We start from the raw sequence: 23,134 nt of genomic DNA, 5'->3' as shown, positions 1-23,134 counted from the left end.
ATTGCAACTACAGCTATATCCTTTTGCTAGATTATGGAATACACTATTTTAGACATTTTGTGCAACAAATTTAGAAAATGAGACATTTGACAGATATTTGCCATTACACTACCAATTTAACGTAATTGAATTTTTTGCTTAAAACACCGTTTTTCAATTGAAAAAATGAAATTTTCTTCGTAATAAATAAAACACCGTTTTGAAAAGAAAAAACTGAAGAAAATTATATAAAAATATTTTTTCAATATACATTCTATTTTTTTTATATGTAATTCCAATATACTTAAATATTTTTTAAAATGTGCCTTGAAACACGTGTGGCTTCTCGTGCAGCCGGTCGTGCACTGAATTGTATATTTGCGAGTACACCCTTAACTTGATTGAGAGTAATGTGCGTAAATCCAGAAATTTGTAAAATGCCTTCAGTTTATACATAGTTTATCTCGTCTTATAGTTTAGCTCTGTGTAAACTTTGAATGTAAGTTTCAACTGTCAATTTTTAAAAACCGAATTATGCACGCGAATGTTTATAGGGTGATATAATTTACAGTTGTCCGCCTCCGTGATGAAATGGTTAGCGTGTTCAGCTATCGCGCTGGAGGTCCCGGGTTCGATTCACAGGGGGGGTTGAAAATAAATATTTTGTGATTTTACACTAAAATATGTATACAATATTACCCTGGACTGGTCCCTGAAGCGCAGGAGTGATCACCTTGCCTTCGTCTGTTAACGATCAAGATAACACTGCGTTAATACGTTGCAGTGCCCTATGCGCCATTGGGTGCAGATAAGGGTTTAAATTAAAATAATTTAATTTACAGTTTTTTACGTTACACCTGTTTTTTTTAAAAACTATGTCGCCTAAACTAGGTCCTTCAAAAATCTAAATTGAGATGTAATAGAGGAGTAAAATACTTTTTAGAGATTTGTAAATGGTAATGCTTCATTGATAACAAGGTGAACACTCGCGGTAATTGCTTCATGATGCTTGTGTTGACGCTTGTCGTTTTATAAACGTCGCGTCGGCATCATTTTAAACGAAAATAGTTTTTGATGTATTTTTATCAGAATAACATTCGGTTCTTAAAAATTACGCTGTTTCATAAAATGTGTTATTGTTTTCATTAATATTTTTGAGTGAATGCAAAAACAAAATTTTTGCAGCAAAGAATAAAATGCAAAAATTTACGGTACATATCTTAAAATATGACACGTATTAAAATTTTTAGAAAGCTGCTGATGTAAAATGAAAATGAAAATGCTGATGTATTGAGCAGAAATAAATTAATAAAAAAATATGTATATTTTTACATAATAATAGTAGTATGATAAACTAATATTATTATGTACTACTGTAAAAAAAAATAGTGTCGAGTTGTGGTCCCGTGTTTAGTGTCGCTGAGTTTCTGGGTTCGAACCCACTCTATCAAAATTTAATAACTATTTTTAATAATAAGCTGCTAGCCTCACACAAATAGTATGAAATTGAAGTATTTTTGTAAATAATAAAAACACAAATAATTATCTTTAAAAAAATTAAAATAAATCAAAACGATTATAATGAAATTGGATGGCAAATTATATTGATGTATTTATTCATATTGATTTAAAATACAATGTCTAATAATGCTTTTTTATCTTGATAAATGATTATCTCGCTTGCATATCGAAAAATAAAAATAAATCAATATTCAATAATAATGTAAAAAAATTAAAGAACAGGAAATTTATTTAAAAAAAAACTACTAAAAAGTTTTTTTATTATAAGCTCCTATGATGGAGTTTCGCAAAGCGATTACCTTCTCAATCAATCAATTTTGTCCCCCAGTACCTGACGAAGCAAACTGCTGCACTGAGAGAGGTCAACGACTCGAGACTCCGAATCTACGAGCAGCTGGAAGTTAGTATCCAAGACCTGGAGAGGACCAACCACAGGCTGGCCATCGAAAACACGGCTGATAAAAAGCTTATAAAAAGGTAATTCATTTCATTAATTGATTTCGCAGTCGCTTTGTGGTAATATCTATCTATTTTTAATTAAGTTTATTTGGTAAATCTTGGTAATACATGGTTTACGTTATTAAATAAATGTTAATTTTTTTTCTTTGTGCTATTTCAAAATTATGTAAACAAGTGTGTGTGCTCTTATGTATAACAGTCTAAAATTATGCATATGTTCATTTCAAACTTCAACCTCTCTTTTCATTATACTGACTTATTTAACAATAAAATATGTAATGATAAGTACATTACAATTCAAGATTTTTATTGATATCTCAACCTATGTAATTACCCATATCATATGGTCATAATTTCCTTATTGTTTTGTTTTGTTTTCAGCTTAAATGGGCAAGTGGAAGGATTAGAGACAAAGTGTGAGGAATTGCATAAAACCATCGAGGAAAAAAATAAGTTGCTAGAATTGCATAAACAAAGAGCAGATAGACTAACTGAGCAACAAGAAGAAAAAAGAGAAGAAGAATTGAATAAACAAAGGGCAGGCAGACTAACCGGGCAAGATCAATTGCAGAAATCTGGAGTTACTCCGATTGTACCAACAACCGACAGAGAAACAGAACAGCCAGAGAGCCTTCCCTCATTCACCAAGGAAAAGGATTGTCCTCGTTATGAACCGGTTTGCGAGGAAGAATTGGTCATGTTAAATAAAGAGCTCTGTGATAGCAGAGCTGTTCAAGTTAAGGATCAGAGGAGATTAGCAGAGTTAGAAGAGCAGTTGGCAAGTGTCATACAGGAAAATAATAGGTTACACGAGAAAGTGAGAGATTGGAACCAGAACGAAGACGCTATGAAGTCCATGCATGAAGAGTTCTCTATCCTTGAAGAAGTCAGGTAGGGCATACAGAGGTAAACAAGTGGTCAAGTTACATGCATCTAATATTGAATTGTAATGTATGCATTGCTTTTCGAGAATTCAATCCTATATCATCTACCAAGGTATTTCAATCAAAGTTTTTATTTTATTTGTGTTCTTGAACACAGGTTCCCAACCATTTTTATTAAAATCTACTCCCAAATTTCTCACCAACGGGGGTAAGAAAATTGGTAGACTAACCTCTCATAGAGCTCTCTGTCCTCTGACAGGAATACAAATATACTGCCTATCTCCTAGTCCCCCCTTCTATCTTCTATGGCTTCTAGTACCCCATAAAAAACTTTCAGCGTTCATTGGGGGCGGTAATGTCCTGGTTGGGAATCTACCGGTACTTTCGTCATAGTTATTTTTCTCCCATTGTTTGTTAAATATAACTATTGGATTCATTTAACTTGACCACTTAATATTTTCATTCATATTCTTGTTATTAATATAAAATTTGGCTAAATGAAATATATTTCCAGACAAGGTCAACTGTGTGGCAGGTGTTTGAGAAGCGTGGAGCATGGAGCGGACGATATGTCATCGATAATGGACGCTGAGGATGACGATGACCGAAGTGTAATGAGTTCACTCGCTAACGAGCCGCAGACAATAGGCCCGCATAAGTTGGTCCAACTCCAGGTGAGTCGATACATGGCCAACTTCCTGGGATTCCTGTCCTTCCAGGAAAGTTTCCTGTGAAGTGGAAACCGACTTGTACAATATTCTCTACCGGTAAATTTCAAAGTTATTAGCAGCATCGAGGGAAGCTTTGTTTTCCGAGCCTCGCCAAAGATGGGATGCTATTTTGGATGAGTCAAGGCGGCTGAATTGGGATTTTTGAAATCAGTATCTTCATGTCATATCATTCATGTAAAAGAATGTTACATAGAAGCATTGCATGAAAATATTTCGTATGTAGTTGCTGTATTATCTGTAATTTAAGGGCTAATAAGTCAGGTTATGGTCTTGTGTTTAGTGTCACAGATAGTCCGGTCGAACTTAGGTTCAACCCCATTTTGATACAACCTGATTCCTTAACATAATTGGCTAAGGCTTACATGAAAATAGTATTGAATTGAACGGTATTGAATTATTTGTGTTATCATAAGAATACAACTATTTATTTTATCTTAAGATTTTTGAAAAAGAACTACTATATAATTAAGTACTACTCTTTTGATGTACAACATGTCTTTCCCTGCATTCAATACGTAACAGTATAGAGGGTAAAATAAAGTTTATGATTTTCAAGAAAAACGGCAACCTCATATATGAAGAAAGATATAATAATGTTTAGTTTAATGACAACATTTTGCAACTAACATATAAATACATATTTATTGTCAATTGATATATGAGTGAGTTAGGAATGTCATAAAAATTAGCAAGATTTTATTGTTGCAGTTCTATGAAAGTATACAGTCTAATAAAGTTTTCATACTAAAGAACGAAAACTGAAATAATAATTTTGAAAATTCCAGCATTATTTACATGGACTTTATACGCAAAGAAAGTGATTTATAAGAATAAGAATTACCTTAGTTGTATAAAATATTCACATATTATAGAAACTTATGTGGTTAAAGATGTCAAGTCTAAGGAATTATTTGATAAGAAGAATGCTAAGCACAATAAATACATTTTAATCAATTTGCTTTAGATGTCAGTGGGATGCATGTCGATTTGTTATACTAAAGGTATAAAGATATTCTTTGAATGCAACAATTATTATGAAGGACTGCTCCGTATTTATTCATTCAAAATATTAAATTTATTAAGTATCAATTCATTCCTATATTAAACTGAATTTGGAAAACCATTTGAAAATAAAGATAATCAAGTGTTTATTGACATTTCTTGGTGGAGCTGTATTTTATATAATAAAACAACTAATATGTAGTTTTTCCCACTCTTATTTTATTTGAGTAGTGACTGGGTTTCGTCGTTATCGACATCATCAGACTAGTGTCTGATGATATTTGACCAGTTTGGTGATGTCGGTAACAACGAAACCCGATCGCTGGTCAAATAAAATAAATTTGGCAAAAACTCGTTTTATTATTTAGTTAATTCAATTGTTGCATTTAAATAGGTAGAAATTAAAAGTATAATATGAAATTTAAATATGATATCAGGAAATAAGTTCAGCATGCTTGGGGATTTGTATTTGAGTAGATTACATAGTACAAACTATGTATGTAATTTTAGTTACATCAATCGCCACAATAACCAAACCGAAGCGTACATAAGTTTGCACAGGGGTGATACATAATAATAATTGTGTACAATATTTTGGTAATTTCTCAGGCCAAAAGTTTATTTCACCTGCCTCTGATGTTGCTTATGCTTTGGATATGCATTTTGAGAAGGTTTTGCCGTAGTATTCTTTGGATTGTTCACCCTTAGGTTGGTATCACATTACCTCGAATTGTAAATACATTTTTCTTGAAGAATAATCAGCACCTGTCGCTTAACTTGTTTTGTGGCGTGGGTTTTTTAAACTATTGGATTTCAAATTAATTTTAACACAATCAACAATATTTACAATTTATAAATAAAACAAATATCACACAAATCTAATATGGTTGAAATGTTATACGAAAATAATATCAACCAATTTAATCATAAATATTTCAAGTTACAAGTCATATTTCAGTCTTACATAAATTCCTTCTCATTCCATCTATTTCTGCAAACAAGGTTTGGATACTTTAATTACTTAATAAATAATATGATTTTAAAGATAAATTATTTTACTACGTATTTTATATAATAAAAGCTCATTAATTTGAAATAAAATGGACCAAAATTCGAAAACCATCTTGATTTTCGAATTAGCAAATATGAAAAAGAAATAAAAAAAATCAATGCATTATGTGCAGTGTTTCTAAAATATTTCATATTAAAATTCAGATAATGAAACAAAATAAAATTATTCAGTAAAATAAAGTGTTTTTTTCTAAATGTTTTAGAGTTTTGTTACAATTTTTTGCTCTTTTATAAATAAATTTATCTCAAATTTTGATCGAAATATTATTTCGAATTTCATTTGAACATGTTAAAAGTTTTGTATGAAAAAAAAATAGGATCAGAATTTCGAATCATGGTGATAATTATTTGAATTAATGAACTTTTACTGTATGTTTATTTTATGGTTGTGAAGAAATTAACTTTGAAGGAGAGCTTTGGGAAAATGTATGTATGTAATGCACGCCATTTTGCTAACAAATATAAAAGGTTTTTTACAACACATGTTGTCCAAGTACAGTCGAGTGATTTTTCACAATAATAATTATTTAATATCACCCTGGAGCGCAGAACTGATCTTACCTTTATAGGTTCTGTGAGACGCTGATCTTGTGGATTCACATAAGAAAGTTCAAGGCATTCATTTTTTCAAAATCATAATGTCGATTTGATTATGCCTGCTCAATTTGCTTCAAGTAAAGAAAGTAATTTTCTTTCTGCACCAACGTGTATCAATATTCTGAGGCAACTACCATTTTTTGTTTGTCAACTTGACTCATCTCCTTTTTTTATTTAAATGATTTAAAATACATATATCATTCTTGTCATGTCCTTTGGTATCTTGCATTTATAAACACTATTGTATTGTGTTTGGTGTACGCTCTTTGTTTTCCACTTGTTTATATTTAATATTATATGTTTTAATTGGGCCTTTGGTAATATGTATACATTTATATGTTTCATAAATATAAAATTTATGTTTGTGAAATAAAAATAAAGTCATCATTACAATTTCTAAATTCTAAGAATTGCAAAATTGTATATGTTCATATAATATGTATAATTCATGGTTGAATCTATAATAGGGTTGCCATTTATCCCGATACATCATGACGTCTCTTTCATTTAAACGCCCGATGGCCTAATATTAAGTCCGATAATGGTTTTTTTATTTTGAGTATCTTTAAACAGAACACTGTTAATTCTCCCCTCTGTCAATGAGAATTTTAAAAGTTGTCAAAAAATCTGAAATAAGAAAAAAAAATAGAGTAAAAATCTCTCCCCTCCTATCATCAAGATGTTATTATTCCTGAGTAATTCAATGATTATCAGTGAAATCTCCACACTTCGTTGACAAAAAAATTGTTTCATGGTGGTATTTAGGGAAAATATGGGAACCCTGATGTAGATCTATATTTTTAACAAATCAGCACAATTTAAATTTAATGCCCAAATACTAAGTGTATTAATACTTATTTAATTTTCTTTTACATAACTTTTCCAAATTTAAAAGATAATTCAGGCAATCTCATAATATACTTTGTGCAATTATTTTAAATCTTTATTATATGTATTGTTCATCACGGGTTTCTTTTGTGTGAATTTTTTATGCTAACACAATGTTACTCATATGTTCTTATGTTTTATTCAGTTTCATATTGCATGGGTGACATTTTTATAAATGATTACTAATATATTGATAACATGTTTATTTTTCATGGAAGAACATACACAAATATGTTGTAAAAGGCTCTAAATTTGATTGAATTAAAAAAGTATATAATGTTCTTGTTCATCCATAAAAAATTACGATATTGACCCCTTCTGGGCAGAAGACAGTAAACATAAAATTTATTGAAAATAAATAATAAATAATAAAAACACAAATATTTCTCTTTACTTTAAAAAAAAAAATTATATATTATATATATATATATATATATATATATATATATATATATATATATATATATATATATATATATATATATATAATAAAAAATGTAATCAAGTGTTTTACAATTTGGTATATTCTTTTTATACTTGTTCCTATAAAAATCAAAACTCTCTTCTGCTGAAAAAGGCTTGTTATTTGTGTTAATGTATGTGATTTTAACTTATGTATATTGTTTTAAATTTTGTCCTTTTAGAATAATGAAAACATTGATCAAATTAATTATTGGACATAAAAATATCTGAAAATTCAGATATTATAGCTTTAATAAAATCAATAAGAACAAAAAGTTATCTTTTGCTACATTGTAAATCTGTCAAAATGTTTTTAACAAATCTAATTTTTCAAATTATTTTGTGGCTAATGCGCAGTATTATTTTGTATGATTGAAATATATTTTGAAAATCATACTGGTTTGCAATAGGGTCATCAGTACATTCATGTAAATATTCTTTAATGTTCTACAAAAGAGATAACATCTCAATGTACCGGTATGTTAATACCAACCCAGAAATTAATTTATGGCATGGAAATGAATATGTATTAATTACTTTTTTCTGTACAGGATTCTCGAGGCGTGAGCTCCTTGCAAGCTTGGGCTAATCCAGGATGCCAGGTAGATAATCCCTACCGAAATTTGGTGGAAAAATATGAAGCTTTGGTCAAAGTTGAACAGGCCAATATTACTCGAAAGACAAACGCTCAAAATGTCAGTAGCACAAACCACAACACGTCCGCTCCATTATCCTTGCAAGAAGAACTGCAAATGTCCGGAGATTTCAGTCAATTTAGTATTAAGGACACGGATGAAGAGAGCGGTCACGGTGACGATGCTGGTAAACCTAACACCGAAAACAAGACGAGCAAATCTACATCGAATAACCGTAAGAACTTCATCAGAACACCAGACTTCTCAGAAGCGGAAACTTCATCATCGGGATTCTCCGATGAAACGAGTAACAAAGCGACGCAGACAGACCGCGAGCGCCCGGGATCGTTCCTCTGCACTATTGCCGACGGAGAAGACTGCAGATTCAGTATTTACGACGATGGTAGAAGTCCCATCGATTGTCGATTTAGGAATACGCCTGACCACAGGGAAGTTTTCAAAGAAATATTCAGTATCCTCAAAAAAGCTGCGGATAATAAGGACGAAGGTGAGAAACTTCCTCTTCTCGATAGCACGGCTGCGGCTAAATGTCTTCCCGGCGTCGCTAATGAAGACACAGCCGGAGATTTCACCGACGAAACTCAAAGTATTATGTCTTCTGTTATGTCAGAGCAATCGGTGGCCTTCTCGGACATCACGCCTCCGGAGAGAGTACAAGAAAAAGAAAACCTTCCAATTAATATTTCGGAATCAGCCAAAGTGCACAATAAGCACGAACCTAAATCCTCGGCTGATTCGAGCGAACCGCAGAAAGTTTTGACACCTTTGGTAAGACAACCCTTAGAATACGTAGTCGCCAGTCCTCAGTTCCGAAAGAAAACATCTAGACACAAAAACAGGAAGCACAGCCAGGACCGCCAAGGTGCCGAATCTCCGGTGATACCGTCTCCCCCCAAAATATGTTATCAAAGAGGCTCGGGTAGCAAGAAGCGAAGAGACTACAAGCCCCTGGAAGCGAGCCCCCTCGCCAAGACAGGCAAGCCCATGGTACCTGGACAGGATTGGAACGGATCTACCATGCAATTCTACAACAGGTCGCTGAACTCACCTACCCCGAGTCAGAATGGAGGTAAAGAGACTTGGGGTGTAAAGCAAAGTGCAGCATCCCAAGATCTTAACGAGTTGAAGAAACTCGACTTGACCTACGCTGAAGTATTGCGTAATGCAGACAAAAATAGAGTCAGACGGCGTAAGCACCAGTAAACTTAATTAATTTTTGCTTATACTCAGATAGTTTGTTTTCCCCTGTAATCTACCGATCTAAATATTGAATCAATGTTAAAAAGGATAATACCTAATTTCTAGTATCTAATGTAGGTACTCTTAACACAAATAGAACAGGTGTTCATATTACTCGAACCATTCCTATAGAAGTAAACAGCACATTAAAATAAGTATTGTTCTGTTTAACATTATGATGAAATTGAATGTTAAAGCCATTATTTATGTGTTATTTTAGAATATTTGAATACTTTTATGTTTAATTTAAGTGTGTAGTAATGAAGAATGTAAAAAATAATTTTTAAGAATGAACTGTAAATAAAGATCTTAGTTTTGTTTATTAAGTTTTTTAAGACGAAATGTTTTTAGATTTTATCACCTATATTTTTTAATTGGATTTAATTTAATTTTTACTTCTTTTATTGATCAGAATTTTCTTAAACATCTAAGATCATACATTTACTTTTTACTACAGAACTAAACTATACTGAACTATACACAACTTTGTATCTTCAATTTTAATTTAAATGTAATCAGTTATTGGTAATGTCTCGTCGCTCGATTTCTAAATGATATCAGCTCGAATTAAACCTAAGCTCAGCGTCAAAACCATCAGTCAATAGTTGACCGCAGCTAAAGCATAAAAACTACTACAGTTTGGGTTGATTAGTAACTTAATATCGGATAACTGTTCACTAATTACTTCAATATCAAAGCGAGATTAACTTAACCCAATATCGCAGACCAAACTAAAGTAATAATACAATAAGCGCGCTGAACTTTGATTTAATTTTTTTTTGCATAGGGATCTTTTACTAGACTATCGACAGTAATTATCTTGACATATAATTATTCTCATGTATTCATTAATTTCAAACCTTTGATTCTAAAGCTAAAAAAATTGATAAACTCGCATTTCAAAAGATTGAAAAACTAAAATATATATTTGTTAATCTAATATAAAGTGTATACTTGATTCCATAAATTGACCCCTGGTATTTCCATTTCTACCAGAATACAGAATACAAGTCATTTGAAATAAAAGAATATTGATAAATATTTATTTTGTTTGATTTATTGATTACACCTTCATTATTAGACCTTTCCCATTTTTTCCTCTTTAAACTAAACTTATTGAAATTGAATGAAAGTAATTGAGTTAGATTAATTTGTGGATTGGAATCACTATTAAATTGTAAAATCATTTGATTTAATCATCCACTTAAAAAAATATGTTAATTAGAAATTATAAAAAATACAAATTGAAATCAGGGCCAACAATTTTTTTTTTTAAATTAATGTTTTACTTAGTAAATACCACTATTGTAGATTTTATTGATAGATTTTACCACAAAGTGACTGCCGAATCAATTAATGAATTAATTTTTTTGTTGCCGATTTTTAAGTATGTATTAGATTCATCATAATAAATTTAAACAAAAGTTATTAAATGACTCAATTACTAATCATTTGAATCTTAAAAACACACAACTAATTTATAATTAGTTGAAAGTCCTAAAAAATAAAATAGACACCCACATTGATTTTATAGTGGATTTAGGTGAGTTCACATCCACCGAAAAATGTGATATTGTTAATTTATCATTTGTTTACCTCCGTAGTGTAGTGGTAACCAAGTTTGGTTACCGTGTATGAGATTTTTGATACAATTTCTAGTGGGGTAACACAAATAATAAGTGTTTTTTAACGTTAATATTAAATTGATTACTTTTGAAAAATACTTTACTATTTTGTCGCAGAGCCGGATGCATTACATATTAGGTGTAAAATTATTACTTTAATTGAATTTTTTTTCATATCAACAAAGCAGGTAGAAGAAACACACATGTTTTTAATAAACTATAAAAAATAAAAGAATATTTTTTATATGAATTGGTTTTAATAAATATCTTCTTTATAAATGGTACAGATTTAAATAAAGATTAATAAAGCTATCCATTACAGAAACGCATCTTCAAGTACAAATAAAATATTCATTACAGTGATCATAAAAATATATATCACATTAATTTATTTATAACAAAACAAAGGTTAATAACTTGACCAAGTGTTGGTAGTAAACTGCGTGGAGTCAAAGTTGGCGTGTTAATATTGTCAGAATACTTGTCAGAATACTGTTACTTCGCCTGCGCTGCTTCCAAAAGTTCTTTTTCTACAATTTTCCTATATTCATTGAATCCTCCTTCTATACTGGCCACAGTTCCGTTTCCGCAGACCCACAACTCTTTGCAAACCATACAGATTAGTCGCTCGTCGTGAGAAACTAGAATTACGCCTCCCTGAAAAAAAACAAGTGGTTAAACCGAATTTTAGGTAGATTTAGCACTACTTAACCACAACCTAAGAGTTTCTATAGTTAAAAGTCCAATCTCCATTTCCTTTACTTTTGGATATAATATACCAAATGGAATGGAATGGTTATATTAAAAAACAATAATATCCTCCTAGTCTATGGTTAAATCCATAGAAATCATCGCAATGTAGAAGGGGATTGTATTAAAATATATGGTATTTTTTAATATGTCTAAAATGCTTATTCTTTAGTAGGTACTTTATGAAAAATTATGTTATTAAAATTAACCAGGATTATTATTATTTTAAATTTAAATGTGACATTATAAAGATTAGATTTACTTATAATTAGCATTTTTTAAGTTATTTAAAAAAAATTGGTTGTTATAATATGTAATGTAACATGTTTGATAATCAAATATTCTAATTCTTCCATTTGAAATCTCAATCAAGAGAAACCAAAGCCAAAATTCATGCCAATTAAATGTAATTATTTCAGTCCTGTTATATTTAAGTACTGTAGAACGGGGCTACTTGAACTTTAATGTGTTACTTGAGCCCAGTACAAAAAAATATATAGATCGTGGTATCGATCCAAGTTTCGTGACAATAAGTTTCACTTGTCAGGGAAACAATGAATCATGTCGATACGTTCATTATTGTAGACCAAATACAGATTTAATATTTTTTTTGTACTGGGCTCAAGTAACACATCAAAGTTCAAGTAGCCCCGTTCTACGGTACATTTATTATGCGCTTTTAGGTTTTTTTGTTGTTGACAATTTACATCAAAAATATTCTTAGCATTGAGTGACACGCTTGACATTTGAGTCGGCACAGTATGACAAACTGAAGAGATCTCTCATCACAAATTGACTCAATATCAAAGGGTTTACTGCATCAAATGGATGGATAGATCACACAATAAAGTGCATCGAGGTCTTAAAACCTATTTTTCAAGCATTGGTGGCATTCAAGACAAAACCTTTAAATATATATGCAAGATTGAAAAAGAATTACTCAAAAAAGTAACAAAAGTTATCTACACGATTTTTTTTTTATATAAATAATTTTTTTGAATTTCAATAATATTCTGTTTTAATTTGAAATTTTCCTTCATTTAAATTTTTTCCAGTCCCTTAAAAAAAACTTCAAATAGGGGTTTTATAAAAGTATACTGTGTTATAAAAGAAGGAACTTACAGTGTATTTGTTGATGGCCTTCCCGAGAGCCTCAATAGTCTCAATGTCCAGATGATTGGTGGGTTCGTCAAGAACTAGGAAGTTGGGGGCCCCCATGCACATACGGGCGAAGGCCACCCGGGATTTCTGCCCCCCGGACAAGCTGCCCACGGTCTGCAGGGCCAGGTCCCCACTCACGCCGAAACTGCCCAACTGTCTCCTGTACTCTTCCACAGTCTTACCTAAAACGACAATAATATTTATGTGTTAGCAACAGACCAATTAGCCTTTAACTTTGTCAGTAATATAATTACTTAACACATTTCGGATGGGTATTTTTTTACACCTGGCAACAGGATTCGATAATTATGTACATATAGTTACGACCTTCACAAAAATATTTGTACATTAGATTCATATAAAAACATTAAATACATAACCTTCTTTTCTGACACTGAAATGAGGCCGGTGCAGAAGGTAAGAATACCCTTCCTGTCCTTAAGCATCAATCGACTGAACGGGTAGAAATATCTTTTCCATCCGTGTATTAAAATATTATTATTATCTATTATATCAGACACTAGATTATTTCTCCTTCGGATAATGTCAATATTATAGGAAAAATGGAGCAAGCTATCTAAATATTCCACAAAATTTCTCAACTGATGATGCCACAACCAGCCTACCATCGAAATCTATTAAAAATGCTACCCACATATGAAAGGTACCCGAGCCTATTGCATAAATATTTCTTCTTCTTCTTCTGTGTGTGTCATGTCAGGTCCCCTGAGGTCAACTATCACTTGAGAGTAATTGGGCAGCTCTGAACAGCGCCTCAACAGTCTTGATCCCTGTTTGTATGTTCCGGGGCCAGGAGATTTGTCTACTCCCCACACCTCGTTGACCCTCTTGCCTTTTATGACTAGGTGCAATAGCTCCCATATACAGGTTCAAAAAATTCATGCAATATGGATGTTCAATAATGGTCGGAACGTTGAATGATACACAACTGTATAAAGTGATAGAAAGACTTCCATCTTCTTTCATATTAAAACGATAGATGTTTCATATCAAGTTGAGACAGTATGTTGCTGTATGTTACTTACCTGGATATGTTTGCTGTAATAACTCTACCGAGTTGACATTCATCTCAAGCTGGTCCACGTGATGCTGAGAGAAGTACCCGAACTTTAGACTTCTGTGAACGTGTTTCATTCCCGAAGTAGGAGTCAACATCCCCATGATTATTTTGAGGAGTGTTGTTTTACCAGCACCATTATCACCAACCTTAAGGAAAAAAAAACAGATGCATATGATACAGAAACAATATAAAAGATTGTGATCTGAATTTAGTCAGGTTCATAAAAAAAATTACAAATTTCTCATCGCTCAAAGGATTTTTTCACATTTTTAATTTATTATAAGTTATTTAATGATTCGAAAAATATAACACATTTTTTTAATGAAAAATTTACTGTCCGCCTGCACGGTGTAGTGGTTAGTGCTTTTGGCTACCATGCCGGAAGTCCCGGGTTCGATTCTCAGGGAGGGTCAAAATAAATATGTAAAAGATTTTCCCTCTAATGTATTTGATAACATGACTAGTACCTGAAGCGCAGGACTGATCATCTTGCCTTCAAGTAAATAACGATGTTACACTGCGCCAATGTGATGCAGTGCCCTATGCATCATTTGGTGTAGATAATGGTTGGAAAAAGAATTATTAATAAAAAAATATAATAAAAAAAATCAAAATTAACCCTGACCCGAGTTTTGAGTCAAATGTAGTGAACTGATGAGTTTTAATGAAGTAAAAGAGGCAAGGTTTTTTTTTTATACTGATAATGAAATAATGCATTTTTGCAAGGCATTACAAAACAATATTTTCCAGTTTTTACGATTATTTATGTTTTTATTGAATATTCAAATGAAGAGAATTTTTAACTACTTTTTAAACTGATCTTATATACACAAAGGTTTTCCTAGCCCGTATTCCATTATAATCCACTACCGCCATTACATACTATGGTAAAATCAGTTTGAGCCGTTACTTCACTGGGACGCCCGTATCAGGTATGGGCAAATCCACAAAGGTCCATTTTTTGCCCATATGTGGTACGGGTAAACCAGGCAGTGGGTTAAAAAACAAGAAATATGGGTTTAAAAAAAAATACAAACAAATATGTACATGTTATAAAGAAACTTACGATACATATTCGAGATTCTAAAGTTGCACCTAAATTAACATTATTGAATATTTTAGTCTCGGGTATGTAGTGGAAGCCCACTTCATCCAACTGCAAGATCGGCGGAGACAGAGGAAGAGTTTCCGGAAACCTGAGGACTACTTCCACTTCTTTTTCCATCGGTTTCAGTTCAGGTCTGGAAATGAAGAAAAGCATTTGGAATCATAGAAAAATTATCACTATGTTATGTGCTCTTGATAGAACGCCCGGATTACCCTTTCCCTCCTGGTCATATGTATTTACTAAAACTCGACTTTAAAAATGAGAATATCAATATGAAATATAATAGATTTATAAAATTATTCATTTGCAGTGATGGAAATAAACAATTTGTAAAATAAACAATTTCAACTTCAACTATGGTCAATAAAAGCAACGTGGAGGAAAATTCACATTTTTACAGTTTTTAAATCACATTTTTAAATGGTGTACAAAATACATATCACTGTTGCAAATGGTAATTTTTAGCACTGTAAGGGAAAGGTTAAAGCAGATTTATCAAACTCATGCAATAACAAGGGTGTACTCACAGCCTCTCCAACATCTTGATTTTGGACTGCACGGATGATGCCCGATTAGCGTTGTACCTGAACCTATCAATGAACTCTTGGACGTGAGCTCTGTGTTGCTGCTGCGCTTCAAACTCACGCTGCTGGTTTTTATGCTTTTCCGTTTTCGTCTTATGGAATTGTTCATAGTTACCCCTGGAAATATACATCATACAAATTATACATTTTAAAAAGCCACATAGAATAGTGAGGGATGATGCAATATACACAAAAAGGTATCATGGTGTTTTTCTTGTATAGTAATACAAGAAAAGAAAAAAAATATATATGTTTTTTCTGTGAAATTTTTATACTGTAAAAGAGATCCATCAATAAACAGATAGATGGAATTTGTGACTCCTCTAAATATCTCAAAATTCTGGTTATTTAAGTTATATAAGTAAAAAACATCATAAAAGTTTTGACAAACTCTAAAATTACGAACAAATCATCACGTCGTATTTCCGTAGGGGTAGACAGAGAAAACAGAATGCCACATCAATCTGCTTATGCAATATACCTACATACACATACATATCGTAGTCGTACAGGAGAAAGTGACCAACTAACAAAACGTAAAATGTTCACGAGGGCCATTTAAGTCACTTTTGCTTGGCAAGAAAATAAACATCAATGCAGTTAGTCAATTTAAACAAGTCAAATATATTATGCTTCCAAGTTTAAAATCCTTTGGGTTTTTTCAGGGCAATATTAAGCTAGTGAGATATCAAATAGTCAATGATCACGTTTTTGTAAGAAATGCACTTGGTCACTTTCTCCTGTACGACTGCGATATATAAATACGAATACATTTTTTTTACAGACACCCACTGCAAAATAATCAAACTAGATTTTCACTGTCAAAACAGATTTTCGTGTGTAATGGTCAGCACGCTCGGCTACCGTTCTGGAGGTCCCGGGTTCGATTCCCAGGGGGGTCAAATAAATTTAAGTGATTTTTTCACTCTAATATTTATTCAATATTACCCTGGACTGGTACCTGAAGCGGAGAGCTGATCACCTTTCCTTCGTGTGTTTACGATCAAGATAACACTGCGTTTATATGATGCAGTGCCCTATGCACCATTGGGGTGTGGATAAGGGGTTAGAGAGAGAGATAGAGAGAGAGATTTTCGTGTGGATAATATTGTGTAGGATTATTTTGAAAAAAAAGGCTTACCTATATGCCTCTAATCTTTGCGAATGCAAATGGAGAATGTCGGTTGGTACGGAGTCCAAGAAATTCCGGTCGTGAGATACGACAAGTAAAGTAGTGGGCCAGTTCTGTAAGTAATTCTCTAACCAGATGATCGCTTTAATATCCAACATGTTAGTGGGCTCATCGAGTAACAGGAGATCTGGTCTGAAAAAATTCAAAAATGAAATTTACTGTAAACTGTCAGATGCATCTAACATCTCACCGTCCTAACACTTCAACAAAACCTCATTTATATTGTTGCCTAACCTTTTGGTAACCAAAATCCGATATATTCGGTACTCTAGCGAGAAATATGTCAGATCTGACATGATTTATAAAAGTATCTCATACATTTTGGACAGTATTTTAGGGATTCCTTCAGGGTTATGCATAATGTTCTATTATATAATGTCAATATAATATGTGGAGGTCCTCATCAAAAAGTTACATTTCAAATATTACACAAAAAATCCTTTAAATGCAAATCTATTCTGTTTACACTATTCTATCGAAATCTTAATTAAAGTTGCATCAAAACGTAACCAATCCTCCATTAAACGAATATGAAATCATTAAATCGCACCAAAACATAACAATTTTACATGCAAGAATTCCTGATTACTTAAAAATCATTTATAATGGAAATGTAACGTTTTGGTGAGGACCTCCACATATATACATATGTATGTATAGCATAGCAAAAAAATAAATAAAAAAGATTGTTAATGCCCCTGCACTATTTCTTTAAAATAAAGACCTACTTAGACCTATATAGCATAACAAAAAAATAATTAAAAAAATAATGATTGTTAATGCCCCTGCTTCATTAAAATAAAGACCTACTTAGAAAACAGGGCCCGAGCGAGCGCAAGCCTCATCCTCCAACCTCCAGAGAATGCTTTTGTGACCCGTCCTTGCATTTCAGTTGTAAAGCCGAGACCATTTAGGATGATGGAAGCTCTCGCGGGCGCCTTGTCTGCTTCTATGTGCTCTAGTTGGACATACACTTCGGACAGCTCTGCGGATAATGCGGGATCCGTTGCACTGAAAAATATATACACACATTTATAAAACTAAAAAAAACACAACTTTTACCTTTCTTCTCTCCAGGGGTAGGCAGAGAGAATAGAACGCCATACGAATCTGTCTTTGCAAACAATCTTCACCTCTCCATATTCATGTAGCTCCTTATAAATACCCGCCGATTATTCCAACCCCTAACCACGCCCAAGTGTTTGCAACAATTGAACATGCTATGCATATATCCACTTATTCACATCAAGATGTTTTCTGTAAATACCTAGACTTCTATATACCAATCTCAATAAACTACATCTTTGAGATATCAATTATAAAAAAATCATCCTACTCTTTCCTGTTTTTAGCTATTTCTTATTAGGTTATTTAGTTTCCAATTACAAACTATAAAAAATAAAATATAATAAATCAAGTAAATATTTGACGCCAGAATCTTGTTAGTCGTCAGATGTTGATAGAATTAGCATAATCTGCATAATAGCCAATTTTTAAATAAATTGGACAATTTTCATTTACTCATTTATTTTTCATCATTTTACATTTTCTAATTTACAATATTGTATTCTCACAGGGTTTTCACATGCTGATTTTGCAATACTTTTTTATAAAATTATTTGATTAGTAATTTGTCTACTATGAGTCATGCAATCATGTATTACATGATTGATGATACAATCTATTTCAAATCTACCCACCTCCATTATCCAGCTACAAATAGCTCTTTTATATATAGCTACTTATTTAATGACTTTGTGGATACTGGAAGCATGTTATACAGTTTTACTGCGTAATATTTAAAGTTCTTTGACCAAACAAGGTATTTTTTTATTTTATGTATTTCTATATATGTATATTTATATGTGGTTCTATGTATGTTTTCATACAGTGTTTTGTTGGTGTTGTGTGAGTTTGTAAATACTTTTACGAGATACCCTAAAATATTCGTTTCCCAAAAACTGTACCTGTTAAACATTAAAATACTAACCCATTATTTATAAGACTAGTTATTTCCTTTTCTCTCTTGAGTAGGTTCTCTCGAACCGTATCACATTCTAGAACACTATCCAGCGCCTGTGTATCGTCTCCGACCACTTCCTGCTCCACATGCAGGATGGACACATGAGAAGGAATGCGTAAACTCTTATTGGATATCATCCTGAGTAGTGTAGTTTTCCCGAGACCATTTCTACCTACGAGACCGTATCGTCGACCAAATGCCAGCAGGAGATCAGCCCCTTGCAGCAATACTCTAAAATATAAAGATTTCACATCAATATTGTTATGTACTTTCATTCACAAATACATCTAATGGAATAATATGGAGCCTTGAATCAGATAATGTAGCATTGACTCGATAGAAAATAATATGAATCTAATTTCTTACAATAAATATTCCAAGTATCTAAGTAAAAATACTTAATATTAATAGCGGCCCTACTGGGATCTAATCCAATACTCCTCACCCCAATATGGATGGTAATATGTTAACATATTTCGGACGGGTATTATTTACGCCTGCGGACCGCTGGTGACGGAATTTAATAGGTATATGCATATTGTTAAGACTTTAACAAAGGGATTGGTATATAATATTAATATAAAAACATTAAATATGTAATTCCTTATTTTCTGACTTTAAAATCAGGCCGGTGCAGAAGGTAATTCTACCCTTCCCGTCCTTACGCATCAATCGATGGGAACGCGTAGAAATATCTTTCCCGTCCATAGTGTGTTAACAAAAGTAATGTCATGCAGATGTTTAACTGCAGAAAAACACTTTTGAAAAGAAAACAAATGAACTCTTCAGACAGTATGTACAATAAAAGATTGTCAATTTAGACCGAAACATAAAATAAAATTCCAATCTAGCATTTTTGAATATATTAATTACAAGTAACCATAAACCAAACTCCGATTTGTACAATGTTTTTGTCTCACGCAGTACCAAACGTAAGCAAATAGAACGCTTATAAGCGTCTCCTGCTCTCTACCAACAGCATGTTAAAGACGCTTTTAAGCGTTTCCCACAAACAATGTGTTGATAGTCAATATTTTTTAATATTTTTCTATTACTAATATACTTTTGCCTTTTATAGATGTTTAAAAACTTCATAACACAATTTATAATGCATAAATATGTACCTGTCTCCAAAAGCAACGTCGAAATTTTCAATCCTAATATCCTGCGTTCTGTTTGAACCTTTGGCTTCCAGTTTGGTATCTTTCTTGGAAGTGACTTGAGATGCTGTTGCAGATTGTAGAATAGGGTTTATCACCGGAGCTTTAATCTCAGAACGTTTACCTTGTTTTTGTTGCAATTTCGCTTCCGCCTTTTCCAGTTTTTTCGCATCCACTTTCTAAAATAAAAGAATACTTATTCATGAACATAGTAATTTTTTTTATATGAACACATTTCGGACGGGTATTTTTACGCCTGCGGACCGCTGGTGACGAGATTTGATTATATTATTAATTATGTTTTTATAGTTATGATCTTAACAAAGAAATTGGTATATAATATTCATATAAAAACATTGGATAATTTCTTATTTTCTGACATTGAAATTAGCCCGGCGCAGAAGGTTAAAATACCTTTCCCGTCCTTAAGCATCAATCGACCAAACGGGTAGAAATACCTTTCCAGTCCGAAGTGTGTTAACATAGTCAGTTTATTAATTTTAATACATTTTAAAGTTTTTTTTTGTTAAGTCAAGGATTTCATCTCTGAGCTGACATCTTGCTGTTACGACATGAATCTGAAAAGTTTCCACAGACACCCGCAACATTTCAGTTTTGTATATTTTTTTTTGTGCTCAATTTTTGGATATTGATACTATAAAAGGGGATTCCAACTCTAATGTATGGAAGTGAAACATGGAGTTGGCAAAAGAAGGATGAAAGTAGACTGAATGCAGTCGAAATGCGATCTCACAGAAGAATGTGCGACAAAACGATGTATGATAGATGTACGAATAGTGAAATAAGGAAGGAATGCAAAGCTGGGATAAGCATTATCGATAAAATTAAGAAAGGTGTGTTGAGATGGTTTGGACATGTAGAACGAATGAGTGAGGAAAGAAAGGTAAAACAAATTTATGAGGCGAATGTTAGCGGGAAAAGAAGCAGAGGAAGACCGAGAAAAACATGGCACGATCAGGTATGCCAAATACTTGAAAGTGATCAGGTTAGGAGTCGTAACAATCGGCGGGTATGTATGAGGAGATGGATGAACGTGGAAGAGGCGAAGAATGTTTGCAAGGACAGAGTGGTGTGGCGCTCTATTCTCTCTGCCTAGTTTTAAAAGGGGATTGTACATCAAGATTTTATTGATATGAAGAAGTTATTGAGATGGCAGGTCATATGTCCTATGAAATCCCAGACTTCAATATTCTCATCTTAAATGATCTTTCACCTATATTGCAATATGAAAATTTTGGTAAAGACCCGTATTACTGCACACTCTTATTGCTGTTAATTAATTGTTGCTAACTATATACGTATTGTCCGCCTCCATAGTGTAATGGTCAGCGCGCTCGGCTACCGTTCTGGAGGTCCCGGGTTCGATTCCCAAGGGGGGTAAAAATAAATATAAGTGATTTTTTCACTGTAATATTTATTCAATATTATCATGGACTGGTACCTGAAGCGGAGGGCTGATCACCTTTCCTTCATAAGTAAAACGATCATGATAACACTGCGTTTATGCGACACAGTGCCCTATGCACCATTGGGGTGGGTGGGGCGGATAAGGGTTTTATTATTTATTATATACGTGTTAAAGTAATAATTTCGATAAATTTTGGTATTTACAGTGGTGTCGATCAATTATGGCTTCGGCCTTCTTTGAATAAAGTAATTTTAACTAAAATTATTTTATTTTTCTAATCCAACTACATGGACTCCTCCACACAGAAAATGAATAGCAATATTTTGGATTATTCTGAAATTCACATTTTAATTTATTCTTTAATATTAAAAAAAAAATTAAAGTCAATGAATCCTGTGGTATTTGAGATATGTCTTGATATAAGTATAAAGAGTGTTTGTAAAACTATTCCTTGAAGGTTTAATAGTTGAATTGTCATTGTTCATCTGAATGAAGCTTAACAGGAAATGGTTCTACATACAGATGAAGATAATTACTTACAAAGTTGTCATCTCTGGTTTGAACCCATATACTTTTCACATCTTCTATCTCACTGACTTGATTTGCAGCCATAGTTCCAAGATGCACAGCGTGAAGCATTTTCTTTGGACCATTTCTAATGGATCCAATATCAGGCCTCATCATAACCAATAATTGGTCACAGATATTTCTGTTCAAATGAAATACATAAAATAATTTTATATCATTCATTCATAATTTTATCACTGTGATAGAATTGCATAAGCATTTAATTTAAATAATTAAAAAAAAATTAACCTGATATCATCTTCGGACTTTTCTGATATTTCATGAAGAACTTCTCCAATGGCTTCATAGACCTCATTGCCGCTTTCAAAATCTTCGTAATTTGCTAAAATATCTGGAGGATACCACATTCACATAATTAGAATATTTATATTAAATTCCGTGATTATTTGCATAAATCATCAAATTAATCGCCGCAAACTTCAGAACTTTCTGGCACTACAAGAAATTCAGGTTTAATTAATAACCCTACTTTTGACACGTACCTTCGACATATTTTTTTAGATCGTCATCTAAAAGGGGAAACTCCGTCCTTATTAATTCATTGTAGGTCGTCATTCTAAAGCAAATTAATTAAAGACTGTTAAATATTTACTTTATAACAAACTTAGATAGAAATACAACATTTCGGACCATACAGTAATTGACACAATTGACAAATCGAACAAAAGTGCAGCCAACCACCTCGTAAAAGAGAACAGTCGAACTAACAAAATAACCTTTGAATGAAAACGTGTCAGAAAACTATGAGCTCCACGCGAAAACTATATTGATGGCCGACACGGATAGTGCATGAGGTTTTGTTATTCTAGCTGATGTAATATTTGACGCATGCGTAAATGTGTAGAGCCGCTGTCAAGTAATTCTTAAGCATAGAAACAATTTCGTATAAATTGTCTTTGGATAGAAATCATGCATGAGAATCTAGAGGAAAACAAATAGGTATA

At 32.5% G+C, this 23,134-nt stretch overlaps 2 protein-coding genes across 5 annotated transcripts in view; one reads left to right on the top strand and one right to left on the bottom strand.

Moving 5' to 3' along the window:
• Cen (cerebellar degeneration-related protein 2-like) overlaps positions 1–10,530 on the top strand; it is a 105,278-nt gene extending 94,748 nt beyond the window's left edge. For all 3 annotated transcript variants that reach the window (XM_088256972.1, XM_088256971.1, XM_088256970.1), the window contains exons 3-6: positions 1,829–1,977; positions 2,341–2,850; positions 3,358–3,517; positions 8,146–10,530. In XM_088256972.1, coding sequence (XP_088113098.1) covers positions 1,829–1,977; positions 2,341–2,850; positions 3,358–3,517; positions 8,146–9,453 — 2,127 coding nt within the window. In that variant the 3' untranslated portion in view covers positions 9,454–10,530. The remainder of the gene's footprint in view (positions 1–1,828; positions 1,978–2,340; positions 2,851–3,357; positions 3,518–8,145) is intronic.
• Positions 10,531–11,351: 821 nt separating this feature from the next.
• Positions 11,352–22,859, bottom strand: LOC148311261 (ATP-binding cassette sub-family F member 3). Of its 2 annotated transcripts, none has more exons than XR_015837289.1 (12): positions 22,673–22,859; positions 22,419–22,521; positions 22,143–22,311; positions 20,138–20,352; positions 18,981–19,244; positions 17,801–18,001; positions 16,940–17,122; positions 15,742–15,915; positions 15,173–15,347; positions 13,547–14,252; positions 12,987–13,478; positions 11,352–11,771 (listed from the first exon to the last, which is right to left on the bottom strand). XR_015837289.1 is itself a non-coding variant. In XM_088256969.1 (12 exons), the coding sequence occupies exons 1-12, from the start codon at positions 22,743–22,745 to the stop codon at positions 11,610–11,612; spliced, it is 2,121 nt and encodes a 706-aa protein (XP_088113095.1). In that variant the 5' UTR covers positions 22,746–22,859; the 3' UTR covers positions 11,352–11,609. The 2 variants fall into 2 exon arrangements, 1 of the variants encoding a protein (XP_088113095.1); XM_088256969.1 differs by having other exon boundaries at positions 12,987–13,207; positions 14,072–14,252.
• Between the last annotated feature and the right edge of the window lie 275 nt (positions 22,860–23,134).

The sequence above is a fragment of the Brachycentrus maculatus genome, unplaced genomic scaffold (assembly GCF_059751285.1).
Source record: "Brachycentrus maculatus isolate JH-2025_06_01 unplaced genomic scaffold, ASM5975128v1 h1tg000069l, whole genome shotgun sequence".
Classification (NCBI taxonomy): Eukaryota; Metazoa; Arthropoda; class Insecta; order Trichoptera; family Brachycentridae; genus Brachycentrus; species Brachycentrus maculatus.
The sequence above is the reverse complement of the archived record's forward strand: the minus strand, read 5'-3'. Positions and strand labels throughout refer to the sequence as shown.